At 47.4% G+C, this 20783-nt stretch overlaps 1 protein-coding gene across 50 annotated transcripts in view; it reads right to left on the reverse strand.

Annotated features, from left to right (window-relative positions):
* Positions 1 to 556: 556 nt before the first annotated feature.
* The window catches only part of LOC110497456 (sorbin and SH3 domain-containing protein 2), an 83043-nt gene continuing 62816 nt past the window's right edge, over positions 557 to 20783 (reverse strand). For 27 of the 50 annotated variants that reach the window (XM_090210633.1, XM_090210668.1, XM_090210659.1 and 24 more), the window contains 10 exons: positions 18886 to 18938; positions 17731 to 17888; positions 12164 to 12246; positions 11610 to 11656; positions 10588 to 10702; positions 10021 to 10149; positions 9642 to 9842; positions 5351 to 5388; positions 4455 to 4561; positions 557 to 2885 (listed from right to left, as the gene is read on the reverse strand). In XM_090210633.1, coding sequence (XP_090066759.1) covers positions 2824 to 2885; positions 4455 to 4561; positions 5351 to 5388; positions 9642 to 9842; positions 10021 to 10149; positions 10588 to 10702; positions 11610 to 11656; positions 12164 to 12246; positions 17731 to 17888; positions 18886 to 18938 — 993 coding nt within the window. In that variant the 3' untranslated portion in view covers positions 557 to 2823. Of the gene's footprint in view, positions 2886 to 4454; positions 4562 to 5350; positions 5389 to 9641; positions 9843 to 10020; positions 10150 to 10587; positions 10703 to 11609; positions 11708 to 12163; positions 12247 to 17730; positions 17889 to 18885; positions 18939 to 20783 lie in introns of all 50 variants that reach the window. The other 23 variants (XM_090210630.1, XM_090210666.1, XM_090210656.1 and 20 more) reach the window with 1 other exon arrangement.

Here is a 20783-nt window from a genome sequence, read left to right on the forward strand (position 1 = left end):
TACAGAAATTATCAGGCAGAATTTATTAGGAATATAGTACCCAGAAATCGTAAAATGAAAGCAGAAAGACTGGTAGAAAGACTTGTAATAAGAATGTCATTGCAATGCATCCACTTGAGTTAACATTCGGACAAACCTAAGAATCTGCACTTGTAGCACCCCTTTCTGATTCAATATACACAACTCCAATGTGAGCCGGGATCCTCCAAAAGCCCACGTCTTCAGTCCAAAACCTTTAAAGTCCCCGAAAGTGGTAGCAAAGGCAAACTAGAAATATTTAAAACATTACATTCTATCCTCATTCAATTACGGGTAACGTACCTTATACTCCATTTTGCTCTCCAGAGCGGGTATCCCTTGTAACACTACAAGGTACCACTTTACACTAAGGTACCTTTCATAAAGAGCACCTTAAAGTAGTGTAACCCACTATAACTATAACCCACCCACTTGTTTTTTTTTTGCATACTGTATGGCTGTTTGGGGCGATTGAGGTGGATGTAGGAAAAGGTGGTGTGAAAATGTGAGAGAAAAGAGAAAAGGCAACCCAAACGGATGGTGGGTGAGAAAATAAGAGTTTATAAAGCAGTGGATCATGTCATCGATTTACAGCTGCATACAAAAGACGTACAAAAAAAAAAACAGCACCAACAGACACGCAGTGCTCTCACATGCCAGGGTAGTGTTCATTAGGGATAGCAACGGGAAACGTTTGCAACAGAACACGAACATTTGCATTTCTTATTTGACATGTCCAGGTAGTCAGCTTTCTTCTGTTTGGTCCCTAATGAACACGACCCAGGGAAGGGTGAATGAAAAGGGGATGGTGAGAAAAATAAACGAGAACAAAAGCAACCAAAGACAGAAACCAAAAATAAAGTAATTACATATTAAGGTGCTTAAACAATTGTTCTGCGGCCAGTGTCCTTCCTATGTGAATACATACTCATTTACACACGGGAAAAAAAGGCCAAATAAATTCTTAAAATCACATTCATTGAACACAAAAAGTATGCCTAACAAATGTTATTCAAATACATTGTAACAAGCTATTGCATTGACACTAATCGTTTCATTCATTCCGGACAGTAAAAAGGTCGCCGTCAGAATGATCTAGAGAAAAAAAACAACGCCAGGAAGATAACTATATAATTCAAATTACGCCGCTTATCTGATTATATTCATTTAGAGTGAAGTAAAACATACAATTTGGACAAAGGCAATGAATGTGGCGACAACATTAGCTAAGTCATTCCTAATACAGTATTCAACAGCGATCTTAAAGAAAACCTCGTCATAGAATAAAATAACACAATTTCAAAAAGGAGGCTTGTGTTATTGACACCTGAAGGTTTGTTGTATATTGACAAAAGTAAATGTCAGACTTGACTGGGAACAAATGTAGGCTATTGTCTCGTTATCTTAAACATGGCAAGGGGATTTTGCTGTGGTTGAAATGAGCCAAAAGCACACTTTACCTTAGGCCACTTCAACTAGAAGAAAGTACACAAAGTAAGCTGAGAAACTTATGTTGCTCTATCCAAAGTTATATTTATGGACGGAGACATCTAAATGACGTCCTATCAATATTCAATACTTTTCCCACTATAAATATCTTCACATACAAGAAAAGTGGGGAAACGGGTTGCTTTTGCATATGTTTTTCCAACGGTATCAAACTCCTAAAGCCCTATCGACAATCCAATCTAGCTGTCACGTGTAAAATCCGTAGTTTACTCATTCATTTCAAGTGAGAATAAGGATAAATCGCCAAATCCATCGATCAATAAAATCCCAAATCTATAAATATTATTTCCCATCTAAAGTACAAAATGTACTGTAATTGTTCAAACAGAAGGGCTAAAAAATAAAATATCGACGATTCCACATTTGAAATAACTCGCCCATATAAGAGTTTGCAAACACTATAAAATGAGAAACTGGAATTGACTGTAGGCCCATAGAGGGCAGATATCTAGAGCCTTCCGGTGCAAATAGAAGGCTCTGCAAATGTATTTATATGTTTTCAATATCAATGCATTTGCCTCCAAACACATCTTACCCTATCCCGTGGTATCCAGCAACACTTTCGGGTATCATGCATCATCATTTTCACTAGAGAAATAGGTGAGTGTTCCTGTGTTGGTGTATTACATTTATGGGGGGGGGGGGGGGTTCTCTATTGATTTAACACTGAGGAAAAAGGGGAAAAAAACATGTCCAAAACCAAGATGGCTGACATGTTGAAGTCAAGGCAATCCTGAGTGGCAGTTTACTTGGCATCTCTAACTCTATCTTTACCATATTTGACCTTTCTGAATGTTACACAATCAACTTATCAATGCAAGTTATTACATTACTGGGTTAAAATATATCTAATAAATCAAATAAAAGCAGATGTCAACATTTAAAGGTGGCCATCTTGTTTGGCTACCCTTCCTTCAGTATCTGAGGTGAAAGGAATTCAAAAGTATGGATCTTCTTCTACAGCTTCTCGATCCTTTAGAAAATAATTGTTTAATTAGTGGAATAGTCTCCTTTAGAGTTGGCTAGTTAGAGCTAAAACAAAATATTTTTTTGTGACGTTGTCGCACATGCTTGAGCAAGGCTTCTTGGATGACCTGTCGTAGTGAGGTCATCCTAGGGTCAGCTCCACCTCCCCCAATCTTAACCTTAAATTAACCATTGGTGGGGAAAGTGCAAAACTGACCAAAATCAGTGTCTGGGGGCAACTTTACTCCGGGTTGGTTGTGTCCAATATGGGTTGTGCTAGAGATGGAAGGGTCCAAGTAAGGAGGGTGCGGGGGTGGACCGGATTCATCATTACAGTTTCTTGACGTAGTTTCCTGGAAAGGTTCCAAACTGCTTGCTCCGTCGGGAAGTCCCTTTTTAAAAACACAAAAACAGAGATGCCAATTTTCCACTATGTAGACATCCACGGTGACATTAAAACATCATTATAGGTCGTAATTGTAAGCGAGAATGTGTTTAATAAAGGATAATAATAAACAATGAAAGGTGTCCGTTTACATACTGTAGCCCACTAGAAGTGATTGATTCTAGAATTTCAGTGGTTCTTCTATGCAGAGGGAACTATCCAAAGAATTGCTGTATTAAATTGTGTATTCAATTATTGCAAAAAACACAAATGACTCCCTGCACCATTAAAATAAACCCAAGACTGTACATTCAAACTAAAGTTTATTTTTCAGAAGCTGTCTGTGTAGTTAGTAGCATTCCTACCAGACTGCAATGTAATCAACATCCAAATCAGGAAATGAAAGATCTCGTCGAGCTAATTGTAAGATTTCACAGAGGCCCCCCAAAAATCCCATTGCAACATGGCTGGACTTTGAGGAAGGAAGGAAATACAAGGACCTAGAATTAAGGGGTCAAATTAATTCTCAGTGCAACCAGTCTTTAGTGGATAATATCACCGCTTGGTATCTGGCTGAGTGGTCAAAATGGATTAGGTGGACATTTCAGAGTGGGAGAGGAAGGCCCTGTTCTGAAACAACTCCTACTCCCTAGGCACTTCCCCTAGCCCTTAATCCCTAGACACTTCCCCTAGCCCCTAGTCCCTAGGGAATTCCCCTAGCCCCTACTCCCTAGGCACTTCCCCTAGCCCTTAATCCCTAGACACTTCCCCTAGCCCCTAGGGAATTCCCCTAGCCCCTTCCCATAGCCCCTACTCCCTAGGCACTTCCCCTAGCCCTTAATCCCTAGACACTTCCCCTAGCCCATAGTCCATAGGGAATTCCCCTAGCCCCTTCCCCTAGCCCCTACTCCCTAGGCACTTCCCCATAGCTCCTAGGCATTTGTAAATCTGAGAGGACTGCATAGAGCTAAGTAATGTGGCAGAAATTCCTGCTTGCCTATCAGAGGGCAAGGTGGGACCATTACCACATTTCATATCCTTATCAAAGTTTTTTAGATGTACGCCCCAAGTGCCTATAGGCTAGCGGTTGTTTCAGGATGGAGCTGAAGTGTGTTGCACTCAGGCCACAGGCAGTAGATCACACAAGGAACTCGAGCACCACCTACTGGTCAGAGTGAGGTAAGAGTTGAACATAAATGCGATTCAGTATCCACTGCTGCAAATCTCCTAACTTGCAGGGCTCTCTAACCCTGTTCCTGCAGAGCTACTGTCCTCTAGGTTCACTCCAATCCTAATCTAGCACACCTGATTCTAATAATCAGCTGGTTGATGAGATGAATCAGGTTAGGCACGACTGGGGTTGGAGCAAAAACCTACAGGAGGGTAGCTCTCTAGGGACAGGGTTGAAGAACCCTCTACTACAGCCTACCAGAGCGTGCACCCTTCGATCCTCCTTATAACCTTGAAACTATTTCCGATCTTCTGTCATGACTGAATAGACAACAGCTTTGCTTTTTAACAATCAAGTACTGCAATTCTGTGAGGAAAAGGTGAAGTATTTATTCTTCTCTCTTACCGACAAACCAGCCGTCGTCGCACTTCTCCATGACATCCACGATGTCCCCCTCCTTCAGCTCCAGCTCGTCCTCGTTACGGGGCAGATAGTTGTACAGGGCCTGGAACCTGGGGGGGGACACAACCAGGGCTGTGTGAGAAACGTGGCCCACGCCACTATAGCTTTGTGATAAGATCATTATCGATGGGTGATGTTGATGTAGGCAGTTAGCCTAGCGGTCAATTGGACCAGTAACCGAAAGGTCGCTGGTTCGAATCCCAGAGACAACTATGTGGGAAAAAATGTGCCCTTGAGCAAGGCACTTAACCCTAATTGCTCTGAATAAAGAGAGTGTCAGGTCAAATGTATGTTGATGATAATGCTGATTGTACAAGTGATAAGGGGGCTATGCTGACAGATCATACCTGACTCCAAATGAAATAAATGTAATGCAGAACATCTCAGATGATGTTGCTGAAGATATAGATGATTACTAGAACGACCGACGGGGCCACAACCATGGAAATACTAAACCAACATAGTTACAGTCCTATGATAAGAATATTGTTGTGTCAATGATTGAGATACATGTATCACTAGCCACTTTAAACTATGCCACTTTAATGTTCACCTACCCTACATTACTCATCTCATATGCATATACTGTACTCGATACCATCTACTGCATCTTGCCTATGCCGTTCTGTACCATCACTCATTCATATATATTTATGTACATATTATTCATCCCTTTACACTTGTGTGTATAAGGTAGTAGTTGTGGAATTGTTAGGTTAGATTACTCGTTGGTTATTACTGCATTGTCGGAACTAGAAGCACGAGCATTTCACTACACTCGCATTAACATCTGTGTATGTGACAAAGAAGATTTGAGTTGAGATTCTACTGTTACTTACAGGTCTCCTCCACCATGGAGCGAATCCTGCACAAACCTCTGAGACAGAGATAGAGAGACAGAGATAGAGAGAGAGAGAGAGAGAGAAATAAGTACACTGTGACAAACAGTTATTATGGTGATATAAATCCACTGCTTTGGAGAGTCACACTTATCATTTGGCTCCATTCCCCTTTCAGATGAGAACAGAATCAAATAAACCCCCGTATCCACTCCTTAACAAAAACACACCCAATCTCATTGCTCAATCCCCCACGAAGAAACAAATGCACTACAATGTGGTCCAACAATATCATGCACTGAAATCCAGGGGTAGCCAACAGGGTATTTATTAGAGAACAAAGACTACATTCCCCACAATGCACAGCTGCTAGTGTCACGCCCATACCCTTCGACCTCTAACAGGCGACAGACAGGACCTTCGGGTCGCGACAGGGCTACGGGGGGGTTTACCGTCGACCGCGAGGAGGTCGTGCTTAAAGGGAGGCTGAAAGAACCAGAAATGCGACAACAACAAGAAGACAGACGGCCGTCAGCCTCCATTTTCAGAAAGAACAAGAGCAGGCATTTTGACCACAGAGAATCACTGGTATTGTCCCGAAGGACACCCTATTCCCTATATAATGCGCCATTTTTTGTTACAAAGGTAAAGGTTAGTGCATTCTATAGGGAATACGTTGTCATTTGACACAAAGACACTTCGGTTGCAAACTCCTGAGCCACTCATGCTTTAGGCAAGGGCGGTCTTCCCATGCATACAAAGGCATACACCGTTTATACAGCATAGGTGATTTATACCACCTCTTATAGGCTACACACAATACATCTAAAAAAAGCTAGCCTGGGTACACACACTGGCACTCTCTCATATTAACACTGGCATACACTGAGCATATGGGCGTATGCAACCAGACATGGACACCAGTCCAACATGCTGCTAATTTACGCATTGTTATCACACAGCCGCGCACACACACACACACACACACACACACACACTTCACTGGTCCAACAGGTGAGTAAATCAAATGTATTAGGGCACAACACACACATACACACAGTCCGTCAGGGTTAATTTGAGTTAGCGTTTCTTATAAGTTGTTGTAACACAATATGAGCACCTGCAGTGTCTTTTTTTACCTTGATCTTAGGGGACCTGGGCTCTGGAAAGGGGACGAGTGGAGGGGAGGGAGAAGGAGAGGAAGAGAGAGGAGGAGGAGGAGGAGGAGAAGAGGAGGAAGGGAGCGCATGTTGTGTATCAGGGATGGGGGAGGTCGGAGGAGAGGGATGGGGGGGAGCAGGGGAGACCAGGGGTGGGATGGGTTGATGTGAGGCCAAAAGGGAGGAAGCGAGAGGGGTGTGAGAAGTGGGGGGAGGAGGAGTAGAGGATGGGCGGGAGGTAGGGAGGGGTGAGGTGGTGGGAGGCAGAGAGGTGAGAAGTGGAGAGGAGGGTGAAGGAGAGGAGAGGTGAGCGGGAGAGATGAGGGAAGTGGGGGGAGGAGAGCAGGGTGGCACAATCTGTGGCGTGGAGGAGAGGGGGATTCGGGGAGGGGGAGAAAGACGGGACAGTGTAGGAGAGGAAGAAGAGATAGCCAGGGCTTCAGCTGGTTGTGAGGCAGAGTAAAAAGCGGGGGATGGTGAGGAGGGAGGAGAGACGGGGGGAGGGAGGAGGGTGATGGGCTCTAACTGTGCCGGGTTGCACAAAGTGCTGTGACAGCGGGCATCAGCCTGGGAAGGGAAGGAAAATGTGACACCAATCACACCCAGCGTCAAACCTCGAGCTGAATCACCATTCCAAAATGTAGGTTCATTAACAAAGCATTATTCCGCATAACCAAGTAAAATGAGCCAGAAAAGGCAAGATGTGAAACTACAGGGGTTTAGGGTCAATTCCATTTCATGACTGAAAAGCCTCCATACATCCATATATGAATTATAATAAGTACATCTTAAATGTATTATCAAACTGTGTAAAACTGCTTGGAATTGGCTCGGGTTAGGTGTTAGCAAGCATGTGTGTATGTTTCAACTTAGTCTGAAACCTGGTCCACACATCATGCGCTACCTCTGTTTTCAGTCCCTCTCTGTGGACAGTAATAGTACCACAGTCTACATCAATGTTCCTTTCTTCTTCCTCCTCCTCTTCTTCTTCCCCTCCTATAGCTTCCTCCTCTTCCTCAATGTACAACGTCATCGGCCTCTGAGAACCCGCCGTCCTCCTTTTCACCCTTTTTGATTGGCTGTCCTGCGTGATGGACATGGGCTGTGCAGTCACGGGCCTATGAAACTCCGTCTCGAGGCTAACCCTGCTCTGTGATTCGTTGGTCAGTGCCACGTGCGGGGGTTCCACGGCCGGCCTGAGAACCTCCCCCCCGTCTTTGTCATACATGGGCTGATCCAGGATCATAGACAACAACTGATCATAGGGATCTTCCACTTGCTGCTGAAGAGACAGGGGTTCTGTTTCTAGTTCTAGGGATACTGGCTGAGCACTTGGCCTGTACCATGGCAACAAATCTGCGGGAGTGTCCGCCGGCTGGGGTTCAGCGCAGAAGAATCCCCCTCTGCCTGCTAGGGACAGTGGTTCGTTCTGTTCACTGTCTCTTAGGCCCCTGTCTTCGAGGTATCCCAGGAAGGAGTCGAGCACGGGGGAGGGAGAGGAGAAGTCAGGAGGAGGGGGCGGAGAGAACGGCGGGACTGAGGGGGGGGAGTCTAAGTCAAACAGCCACTGCTTGACAGCCGGGATGGAGGCAGCGAGACGACTGGATGCGTTTCGGGGCGGAGGGGTGAGCCCTCGTTTGGGCGGTGCGGGAGGGGTGGCCCTCCGCTCTTGAGCTTCCAGGAAAGGGAGGAGGCTCGTGGGGATGGGGTACGGCGTGGGTGATACGGGGCTATCGGAGGAGGGGGAGCCGAGGACGAGCCACTCGCCGGGGGCGGCCTGCAGACGGCGGGTCTTCACAGGAGGAGGGGTGTGGGGGGAGGGGGGCGTGGAGCGAGGAGGATGGTGGTGATGGAGGTAAGGGGGGGTGGGAGAGCTGTCGAATGGCTCCGGAGGGAGGGAGAGAGAGAGAAGGGGTATAAAAGAGGAAACTTACACACCAGGAGTGGAGAAGGTGTGAGGGACTGAGGGAAAGAGGAGATGCACACAAACTCGCCCACACTGCTCGTCCCTCTGCCATCCAAACCCAACAGTACCCTCTCTCCATCTCATGTCATGCTCTAGCACATACACATATTTCACCAGGCTCAAAATGTTCTACACGCGTCTGGGTCCACTTGTGTGAAGCCTCTCCGTTAAAGGGATAGGTCGGATATTTTGACATATTTCGGTATTCGTTTCCTTACCGTGAAAGCAGTCTGTGGACAAGGAGGGACTGTAAATCCACACTCAAATATCCCAATTAGCATTGTAATGCCATCCCTTAGGGTGGACATGACTTCCTCTTTAAGCCACAGCATGTCGACAGCTACTTGAGACGGCATGGTACATGTGTAGGTTTCTTAAAGGGGAGGTAGTCGGATCCCTAACGCATTTACAGCGCTTAGGAAAGAGGCTTTACACAACGTCCAGAAAGAGGACACTGTGCAAGTGACAAGACTTGCTTACTCTTTGGGGTTTTTACGCTGGGTATCTTTAAAGCCCTTTTGACAACTGCTGATGGAAAAAGAGCTTTCTATATGTATCTTTTTGGTGTCGATTGATTAAGACTTAAAAAAGGTGGCTTCAGCGATATGACATTGTACACAGCGCAGCAACTTGTTGCTCAAAAACACAACAGAATTCAAATCTGCCAAGACAGACTGTCACAATTGGCTTACTCCAGTTTGGGCCCTCCCCTGAGGCGTGTCCCAATGGTGGCTGAATAGTGTTTAACACTAGTTACAGATCTAGGATCAGCTTCCCCTCCCCCAATCCTAACCTTAACCATTAGTGGGAGAAATGCCAAACTGACCCAAGATCAGCATCTAAAGGGCAACTTCACCCTGCACCAGATAACATGTGGCTGGAGTAACTTTGAAAATCAGAGGATGGGCTCATTATAATAGGTAGAACAGAACCCTATCAAACACCTGTTCCAGCCATTACCATGAGCCATCCTCCCTTTCACCAGCCTCCACTGGTAACTAAATACTGTAACAAGTGACCTGCTCATTGGGCGCTGCACTGTGGCTCCCATCTGCTTCAGCCTCTGCAGCCTAATGTGTGTATGTGTGTGTATTGTATACTGGAGCAGAAGACAACATTTACAGTCTTTTATGGACCAATAAAATCATTCTTCTTCTCTCCCTACCTTTGCGGGCGTGGAGCCCGGTGTCCTGTTGCTGGGGTACCCGTGTGGGTCTGGGTGGTGGGAGGGGGCAGGGCTCTTGGATGGCGAGCGTTTGACGATGTCTATGTAGGCCACGGGGAAGATGCCCTGCTTGTTGGTGTCTGGAATCTTCCCCTCGTACCAGTTCTGGTCCACCTGTCTCAGCAAGACTACCCGCTCACCCTGCAGATTGTATACGCAGGTGAACACACATGGACAGACGCACAGATATATGTGCATATCAACGCAGGCAAACATGGGAATTTAAGACACTTCAGTGAACAGATATGCACATTGAACCATGCACAAATCACACCAACACTCACAAATTTGTGCACACACACACACACACACTCCTTACCTTGCGGAGCGACAGTTCCACGTTAGTGTCAGCGTTGAAGTTGTAACGGGCCACCCCCTCCCCGATCTTTTTGACGTGTGCTGGTGGAGGAGGCCTAATCGGCTGCTGTTTCTCTGGCAACAGCATCTTCTGTGTGTGTGTGTGTGTGTGTGTGTGTGTGTGTGTGTTTGGAGAAAGCGATGGGGGAAAGCAAAGGTCAGAGAAGTAATCAATTAAACTGCAAACTGGATGATAACACACACACACACACACAAACATAATCATTATCATCTGAAACACACACACAAACATAATCATTATCATTCGAAACACACACACACAGGTAGGCGGCAGGTAGCCTAGCTGTTAAGAGCGTTGGGCCAGTAACCGAAAGGTCACTGGTTCAAATCCCCAGAGACCGCAAGGTGGAAAAATCTGCCTTGAGCCCCCAACAACAACAACTCTCCGGAACTGATTCAGAGGGGTTGGGGTTAAATGCCAAAGACATTTCAGTTGAATGCATTCAGTTGTGCAACCGACTAGGTATCCCGCTTCTCTTTTACCCCACACACACTCAATGTGCTCTACCTCTATGTAGGAGATGGGGAAGATGCCCAGTCGTCCGCGGTGCTCTCCCTCGTACCAGTTGCTGTCGATCTGTCTGATGATGTTGACCGCGTCGCCCTTCTTGAACGTCAGCTCTCTGAAACAACGGTCGCAAGATGCTTCTTAAACCCCCAAAACACCCGTCTCCATGGGCCGGTTTCCCAGTCGAAGCATAGTCCTGAACCAAAAGGATCTCTATTGAAATTGCTTTTCAGTCCAGGACTGGGCTTGGTCCGTGTCTGGTAAACTGGCAACCAATGACATGTATTGATTATATATGCGGCCCGCGCAGGAATTAAACCCAAAACCCGGGTGTTGGCAGCACTGTGTTATAAAGGGAACACGCATTGAGTCATACGGAATCGTCAATGTGACATTGTTAACCAGCCAGGAACTAGTCTCGAGCCCAAACTCGAGGCGTGTTAAGCCGGAAACATTGTGGGAGGCAAGCTGGATGTCTAAGAGACTAAGCCAAGCACCATTTTAGTATGAAGAGCAATGGCAGCAACACTCGCCCATGCACGCCTTTTCAAAGTAGGGAAATTATTAAAAGATGTGAAGGTTAGCAAGTCACTGCTTTTTAACCTACAATTATTTACCCACTGCACCATACCAGTGTCTATAGTACAGTATGTGAACCAAGCAATTTTGTACGTTGACATAGTAAAAACTTCTTCTTTTTTTTTTTTGAAATACGAGGAAGAGTCCTAGAAAACCAATTTATCTTTTTGATTAAAAAAAAAAAAAAAAACACAAAAAAACATAACAAATCCCAATTTTCACTTGTAGACACTGGAATGGGCTGGAGATAACAAATATGGAGGTCACTGCCCATAACTGCGGTTCACTTTGGCCCCCTCAAAGAAAAATGCGGACCGTCTTGTTTCAAGCGCCGCGCGTGCCCAGCCTACATGCTTCCAAACCAGTGCAGCACACGCCAAGGTACCCTGCATCTCCTCGCCACACACATGTGCATTTCAATTGCATTCAGCCACTCTACTCACTTAGCGGTCTGTGCCTTAAAGTCATATATAGCTCTGGCAGGCTGTTTCTGATGGAGGAGAGAGAAGAGAATGAGTTGGGTCATCTGCTTATGGGAGACCTATGAAGATGAGAGATGAGAGAGGGAGGTATATAGAGAAAGGGGAGAGAGCAGTCTTGTGTTACCAGATATGATACAATTCTATTGACATGTCAAGCTTATCAGGACAGTGAAACGATTCTTATTGAATCAATCAACAACTAGGTAGAGAAGAAAAACAGAAGACTGTTCAAAATAAAACACATCTTCTAAATAGGAGTACCAGTGTTTCCCCTAGAATTGAATAGACGGGGGGGGTGTCTAACTCTTTGGACCCCAACTAAAAGAATGTGGATTCAATTGAAAATGTTGCAGATTTAATGTGCCCACCACGGGTAAATAAATAATCTATGGGAAACACTGGAATGTACTGGTTTAGCTAGGTCTCGCGATGCTATACTTCCAAGTCTCATTCACCACTCGGCTATATTGGGGCCTCAAAGTTAGTCTGGAAAATCAAAGTTCTGGTTTGGCTACCTCTCTGTCCGGGGTGGCTCGTCTGGTCTGCCCCCCTCCCCCGTCGCTGGTGGTTGTGCTGTACCCCCTGGAGGCATCCTGCTCTGTGAGGGGGGGGGGAACAGCACAGGGGTCAGGGGTTATCGTCAGGGTCAACAAAACAGTGTTACCATGGCGATGGGACGACACATGCACAGCGGCGCCGGGAGGCACGTTCAGAAGGGCGAAACCGTTACAGCATGCTCAGATAGAAATGCATTGTGCAGAAACTGACACGATCGTCTTTTATGCAGAACCTCATGTTGGCTCTATTCGTTACATCTCCCATGGGAGGACTCAGAACGCTGCAGGTGGACATGCAACATTACAGAGCTGACACGATTGTCTATACTCCACGATTAAAAGCGGAACGTCTGTTCTACTCAATGTATTCTGTGTCTTAGCGTTCTGTAGCGTTGCGGCCTCCCTGAGCAAACCACGTTGGTATACGTAATGGGCGATGACATCATTCAGGGTAGTGACATCATTCAGGGTAGTGACGTCATCCAGGGAATGAGTGTCGGGCAGGAAAATGACTAAATCAAATAATGAATGAATTAAAATGCATTTTATTTCCATTTCGGGGGAAAACGCATGGTTTGGATAGCGTAGGACAGTAGGATTGAAAGGAAAAGCATGCACGTCACAGAACCGGAACAGAACATTTGAACAGAAGAGAACAGAAGGATAAGTCATTTCAACCAGCAAGCACATACAGTGAGCTCCAAAAGTATTGGGACAGGAACAAATGAACAAAAAATGGAAAAATCGCTGGACATTCCAAAAATATAATTATCCAATTGATAATTAAAAAAAAAAAAATTGGCTATATCGGGATGTCTCATAGTCTGACGAACACGGCTGTAGCTCAGCCACCTTCCACGGCAGACGTGGAAGGCCGACATACTGTCAGAGGACGCGGCGGATTGAGATGCAGTCCGCGCAGTATCTCCAGCTGAAACCGAAACGATTTCTTTTGTTATGTTACTTCGACTGACGCACGGGTGACTCTTAAGGATTAACCCGCGAGTCATTGTGTCATTTCAAAGCCAAAGTGCCGGAGCCCACAGAGTCACAAACAGCTGAAATGGTGTCACTGTCCCAATACTTTGAGCTCACGGTACATTTAAAAAATACTTCAATCCAATTGATAAACCATCCATAACAACATCATAAATACAAGTGGTTCAACATAACAAGGCACATAAAGGGGAGGGAAACGATACAGCAAAAACAACTGAGAATCAAGTAGCAAAAAGAGATCTGCGCCAGCAATAACACAACTAAACCTAGTCATGGATGGATGATACGTCTCAAAATGATAGGGGACCAAATACAGTCAACAACAACATCATTTAACCATATAAGGGAATGAAGAGGAAGCATGCGGTCCCTGGGTATCTTGAGGATGAGCCAATAGGAACAGGGCTTCTTTAACCTCAGCTCTGTTCATTGGCCCCTTGCTGCGAGCACAGTGACTGGTAGGAGGGAGGTGGTCACAGGCAGGCAGTACTGGGGGAGTTGAGGAGGGAGAGGGACTAAGGGCTGGTGTGTGTATGTATGTATGTGTGTGTGTACATGTATGTGTGTATGTATGTGTGTATGTGTGTACTGTATGTGTGTGTGTGTGTGTGTGTGTATTGTGTGTATGTATGTGTGTACTGTGTGTGTGTGTATATGTATACTGTGTATGTATGTATGTATGTATGTATGTGTGTATGTATGTATGTATGCTCCACCTGCATTGCCGTTGCCTGGCTCCTCTCCATAGTTGTCATTATTGGAGGCGTCGGTATGACGACTGTAACAGGCACTTAGCGGCGACTGTAGCCGCGGCGACGAGCCGTACACCGCTGGACTCCCGTCGGGGTACAAGGAGCCCGAGGAGGGACCCCCCTTGCGGCTCCCCCTCTGCCCCCGTAACGAGGAGCTCCTCTCGGGCACATCCGGGAGGATCTCAGCCAGTAGCCTCCGGAGGATGCTATCGTCTGGTTGCCTAGCGCCGCTCCGGCCTCGCTCCGCTTGGATGTGTTCGTAGATATCCCTCAAGGCCGCATCCAAAGCTTCATAGACGGCTTCTTTAGACTTGGGCCTGGTACTTCGACCTCCACTACTCCTTCTCGAAGTGGGTGGAGAATCACCCTTTTTCCTCCGGAAAGGCACAGGACTGACGAGGAAGGCCAGCTTGGACATCCCCTGCTGGGTTTGGGCTGCTTGGGACGAGGGGGGTAGAGCATGGTGGTCCCCTCCACTCCCTCCCCTTCCCCCGTGTCTGGTTTGCTGTGTCTGGGGGGGTTTCTGCCGGAGCTCCTGGCGGGCCCTCTCCCGCTCGTGGCGCAGCATGGTGGTGAAGCGGGTGTTGGAGGCCGGGCAGTGTCCTTTACACGAGCTGATGAGGTGACGGTGCTGGTAGCCCTGACCCTGACCGAGAGATTGATGACTAGGGTTGTGGTGGCTGTGGCTGTGGCGGGAGGAGGGGCCGTAGAAGCTCTCGACTGACGAGGTGAGCGAGCAGTGGTCGAAGTCGCTCTCGCTGCAGAAGGAGGATCCTTCGACTTGGACAAAGTCACTGAGGTCCGAGGCGGCTGCATCCTGCTCCGACTCAGAGTACTCGGCCCCCGGGACAGCGGCCCGTCGATATACGAGGGGGTCGGGGAAATTGTGGGGGTCCAGGGCGAGGCGGGGTTGACCCTCGGGCGGGCTCCTCGCCCCCTGGTGAGCGTGATGGGACGTCCCGTTCCCATTGTTAATGTCCTCCTCTAGCAGAGACTCAATGGAGAAACGCCGTTTGGGGTACACGGGTGTCTCCCTGCCCCCGCCGCCTCCTCCCCCGCTACTACTGGCGCGGGACGATGACCCGCCGGGCGTGGTTGCGCCAGACGGGACCTCGCTATCTCCCAAATCGGGCATCGACTTGGACTTCTGGATGAGTTGCTCGTATGTGGAGATGCGCATTGGCACCGTATCGCGAGGGACCTCCAGGCCCCACGACGGCCCCCAGGGGGAGAGTTTTCGGGGGAAGAGGTGCGGCTGGCGCTCCAGCTCCAGGATGCGGACACGGACCGAGCGGATGACGTCAGAGGGCAGCAGCTGGGCGCGGTCGATGTGGTGCATCTTGCGGTAGAGCTTCAGGAAGCCTGGCGCGTCGTGGGCACGTCGCCGGTGCGGGCGAGGCAAGGAGCGGGTAGAGGACGATGCGGTTTGCCGCAACGGGTTGTCGAATACCAGTGACCCGGCGCTCTCCGAACGGGTAGCCTTGTGCCCTCCGGTGCCGCCCGGGTGCCCGTCGTTGAGCAGGTTGTCACAGCTACGCGACCTCAGCTTTGCGGGCGGCGCGTCTTCGGCGCTGCTCCATGTCTCGGCGTCCTGCCGCCGCGTCTGCCAGCCATTCTTGAAGCAGGTGACGCGCTTGAGGGGCGAGGAGGCAGCCCCCGGGTTGGCACCGTCGATGTCGCGACGGTGGGCGAGGTTGGAGGGCACGGGGGAGAGAGGGGAGCGGAGGTACGGGCCCGGGGAAGAGCTCAAACGGGGGGAGCAGGTCATGTCGCACGCGTCCCCACCTTTCAGACGATCCCATAAACCAGAGCAGCGTGGTAGAGAGGAAAAGAGAGGAAGAGAGTGAGAGGAACAGAGATAAAGAAATAGAGAGAGGGCGAAATGGATGCCATAACAGAGCACTTGAACATACTGTAGCCTTCATTATGCAATGGTGGAGAGGGGGAACGAGAACGAGAGAGAAGCTAAAACGGAGCACTTGAACATCAGTTCCATTGTGCCAATCACAGAGCGCAATGGTGGAGAGAGAGACGGAGAGATTTACAATTACACATCTCACATCCTTTTCACGATACAGTGCACAAAACATTAAGAACACCTGCTCTTTCTATGACTGATCCAGGTGAAAGCTATGATCCCTTATTGAGGTCCCTTGTTAAATCCACTTCAAATCTGTGTAGATGAAGGGGAGCAGACAGGTTCAAGAAGGATTTTTAAGCCTTGAGACATGGATTGTGTACGTGTGCCATTCAGAGGGGCAAGACACTGCAACGCTGCTGGGGTTTTCACACTCAACAGTTTCCCGTGCGTATCAAGAATGGTCCCACCTCCTAGAAGACATCCAGACAACTTGACACAACTGTGGGAAGCATTGGAGTCTACATGGGCCAGCATCCCTGTGGAACGCTTTTCGTCATCTCGTAGAGTCCATTCCCCCGACGAATTGAGGCTTTTCTGAGGACAAAAGGGGTCTGCATCTCAACATTAGGAAGGTGTTCTTAATGTTTTGAACAGTGTATACGCAACAGAAACAGATGCACGACCGACAAAGGCAGATGACAAAACACTAATCTTTTCTGTTGTCACCACACTATGAGAGACAAAACCTGTGAACATAATGAACGGAATTAGACACCACACAACAGACTTTATTTCACAATCCATTCCTGGGGGAGGGGGGGGGGGGGGGGTCCCGACAGGGGTGGGTTCACATTTTTGCTCCAGCCCCGTAATCACACACCAGACTCGACTAATCAACGGCGTGGTTATATGTTGACTTGACATGTCGATTTGTTTGGGGCATGTGTTAGCGTTAGCCTGTAATCCTAGCAGATTTCTTCCATTGGCTATGTTCATTTTTTATTGATTTATTTTTGTATTTCACCTTTATTTAACCAGGTAGGCTAGTTGAGAACAAGTGCTCATTTGCAACTGCGACCTGGCCAAGATAAAGCAAAGCAGGTCGACACATACAACACAGAGTTACACATGGGATAAACAAAACGTAGTCAATAATACAGTAGAAAAATCTATAAACAGCATGTGGAAATGGGGTAGGATAAGAGAGGTAAGGCAATAAATAGGCCATGGTGGCTAAGTAATTACAATATAGCAATTAAAACACTGGAATGTTAGCGCTGGGCTAGGACAAAAATGTGCACCCCCTGAATTGGACTGAGAAACACTGAGTTAGAACGTTCCCATTAGCTCGTGGAACATGGTTGTTTGTTTACGGTGTCAACACAAGGCTATTTAGACTGGGCTGGATGCTCCTTGACCTGGAAGAGGCCCTCAGCATAGCGTGAGAAGAGGAGATTTGTCTCTCAGTGGGCTTGTGTACGGTCTGATTGCTGTCGGGCATAGAGCGAGTGAGCACAGAGAATGTGTGTGTGTGTGTGTGTGTGTGTGTATATATGTGCGCGAGCGTGTGTTTATGAATGCTTGTACATCTGCAAGGGAGAGGTTGTTAATATTGAGTGTGTGTGTTTTTGAGTGTGTGCGCGTTTGAGAATGCTTATACATCGGAAGAGAGGAAGGTTGATTGTACTGAGTGTGTGTGTGTTTGAGAGTGCTTACACATCGGGAAGAGAGGAAGGTTGTTTGTATTGAGTGTGTGCGTGTCCTTTATGGGTTTCTCGTTCATGGCCGGTTTCCTCAGGGTGCAGGCTCTATAGGGATCCAGTGTAGCCTATTTATGCGTGAGTGTGTGTGTGTGTGTGTGTGTGCGTGCACATACGTCTCTCTGTTTGCCTGTGTGTGTGTGTGTTGTGTACCTTTGGCTCTGGAGGGGGAGGAGGGGGAGGAGCGTATGGCTGGTTTCCTCAGTGTGCTGCTGCCTCTGTAAGGGTCCAGTTGTTTTGGGGAGACCTGGTTCTTGCCCTGGTCACCCGAAGGCTCCGACTTCCTCCTCTTCCTGTAGTCACTGGCAGCACTGGAACACAAAGTGATAGAACACGCGGTTTTAAAGCCACAATCCCACAGTCTGTCACCTGTTCAGTCATTATTTCTAAATCAGTTACTACTTCAAGGGAGGAAGTAAGTTCTCCAATAATTCGAACGGGGCCTGAGTTTCAGCCCAGCGAAAGCCCCACCACTTTGTTTGGAACAAAACAAGATACGTTGGGAAATGTAACGCCAACTACTCTCACACCTCAATTACTATTTCAATTCAAGGAAAAATGACAGATGGTTCCTTTGACCCAGTTCATATAATATCCTGGGTTACAATTCCCTCTGGTATAATAGCGTTCGTCGCCCTTTTGTGGATCAACAAATAGACCCTTAACAAGGAACAAAAGAAAGCGGGAAAAATAGACCTTTAAAAGAAGTTGTTGAACTTGACTATTTCATGAAAACGTCATCCCCGTCAATTCAATTCACAATAGGATGACGGAGAACGACTGCTATTGCTCCTTAAAATTTGCCCTAGAACCTGCGCCGACTCCGGACTACACATGACCCCTGGCGACGAGAGAGTCAGTCGGCCGAACCCGGGGCTCGGCTGTGCCTTTCCTATATGTAAACCTCTCCCAATCTAACTCTCAACAAAAGCCTTCAGATCAAGACTTCTAGTGTGGGTTAAACAGGCTACTAGCCATTCAACTACACAGAATAGAATCCCAGTCAACCTTCCACGAATAACATCCTCTTTTCAACCATCCCATTCACTCGGAGCCAATCGAACAGATTAAGCCTAGCATCGGTGAAAGGGAATGGGAGGAGGAGGGGAGGAGAAGAGGGACAGGGTTGAAGGACAGAATCAATAGGCAGAGTGGATAATGTATGCAGGGTGTGTGTGGGGAGAGTCACCCGTCACACACACATTGACACAAACCCACAACGACGTATGTTCAATCAACAGAGCTACAAAAACACTGAGTGTCCTTGTGAAGGAGATAATATGAGAGAGAGAGAGATTGAAGACTCACCTCGCCGGCCTCTCTGGAACCCGGTCAGCAGTGGGAGTGAAGTACAGCGACGTCTGAAAGAGGGCAGACAACAAAAGGGAGGGAGAGGAAGAGTGAGCGCCGCACGGACAAAGACTGGTGGAGGAGGAGGCGGCAGTGGTACACACAATGCTCAGCCCGCCACGCTCAAAACGCTCCCCCGGCTGACGGCATGACGGAGGTAGGTTCCACATGGCGTGTGTATGGAAGCTCGGATGGGCCTGCCGGTGGCGCTGAGAGCAGTGACCGCTGATTCTGTTGAACTCTGACCGTGGCCTGTTTGAGGGGTTCTTTCAGGAGGGAGAAAGGCCACGAGTGAAGTGAAGCACTAAAGGGGAGAGCGAGAGAGGAGACGAAGACGCGCCCCCGGAAGACCCGAAATGCACTCTTTGGATCATTGGATTGGCTCCATGTGGTAACAAAGCATAAAACGACAGACCTGAGCCCTGTGCTGATCTAGGATCAGGTCCTCTCTGTCCATATCATCTTATTCGTTTTGAATCCAACAGGAAAACCGACCCCAGATCAGCAGATACATATTGAATCCCAAAGAGGACCTATTCAAATATGAGCTTTACATCTGACATGATATACATGGGTTGACAGCAACCTTTATAATTCATACAGTCTTGAGTCACATCAATAATAAGCTGTCAACAGATCAATTAGATTGCGATATAGCGAGAGAGAGAAAGATAAATTGCTAGACATCATGATTAGAGTAAGTTTTTCACGAGTATATTGGAAATACATAAGTGCAGTACTGTTTATGCTGTTATATTTAAGCAATAAGGCACAAGGTGGTGTTGTATATGGCCAATAGACCGCGGCTAAGTGCTGTTCTTGGGCACAACACATTGCGGAGTGCCTGGACACGGCCCTTAGCCGTGGTATACTGGCCATATACCACAAACTCCCAAGGTGCCTTATTGCTATTATTAACTGGTTACCAATGTAATTAAAGCAGTAAAAAATACATGTTTTGTCAGACCCGTGGTATAGAGTCTGATATACCACGGCTGTCAGCCAATCAGCATTCAGGGCTCAAACCACCCAGTTTATAATGAAGACATAAGGCCCGAGGAGGTATGCTATATGGCCATTATACCACGGCTTGGGGCTGTTCTTATGCACGACACAACGCAGAGTGTCTGGACACAGCCCTTAGCCGTGGTATATTGGCCATATACCACAAACCCCTGAGGTGCTTTATTGCCATTATAAACCGGTTACAAATGTAATTAGAACTGACAATCACCATTCAGGGCACGAACCAGCCGGTTTATACCTAGTAATAAACACACTGAATTGAGTCACTAGCAGTAAATACAGGCAGTTGAAGATGCAATAAAGAGATGACTAATGACTGATATGGATGCTGAAATATGAAAATGTCCTGCTATGGTGTACTATACATGGTGACAACTGTCCCCATCAGTCCTCTAGTGACATAGGTACAGTGTAATTACAATGTAGGTACATATTGTGCCTGTGTCGACGTAAGGTGGCCTAATAAAATGTATAGTCACAGTAGGAATGGTGGTTTTCATCCAAATCACGCAACATGTAGGTGATCAGTAACAAAGCCACTGCAGGTTTGCGTTAAACTCCTTATGGAATTGCCGTGCCTAGGGTTGCAAAATTCCAGTCTCTTTCCCCAAATTCCCTAGTTTTCCAGAAATCCTGGTTAGAGGATTCCCGGATTTCCTGCTTCTTCCCTCGATACTCCAGGAGTCTCCCATCCAGGATTTCTGGAAAACTGGAATTTTGGGTAAGTCAGTAGGATTTTGCAGCCTTAGTCATGCCTAACGAGTTTGGCGTGACAAGGAGTTGGCAAAACAGCACAGAATTTTCTGGAACCAGGCTATTCAACTCCCACC

Source organism: Oncorhynchus mykiss, chromosome 19, assembly GCF_057628025.1.
Source record: "Oncorhynchus mykiss isolate SJ-2025 chromosome 19, ASM5762802v1, whole genome shotgun sequence".
In the NCBI taxonomy this organism is placed as follows: domain Eukaryota; kingdom Metazoa; phylum Chordata; class Actinopteri; order Salmoniformes; family Salmonidae; genus Oncorhynchus; species Oncorhynchus mykiss.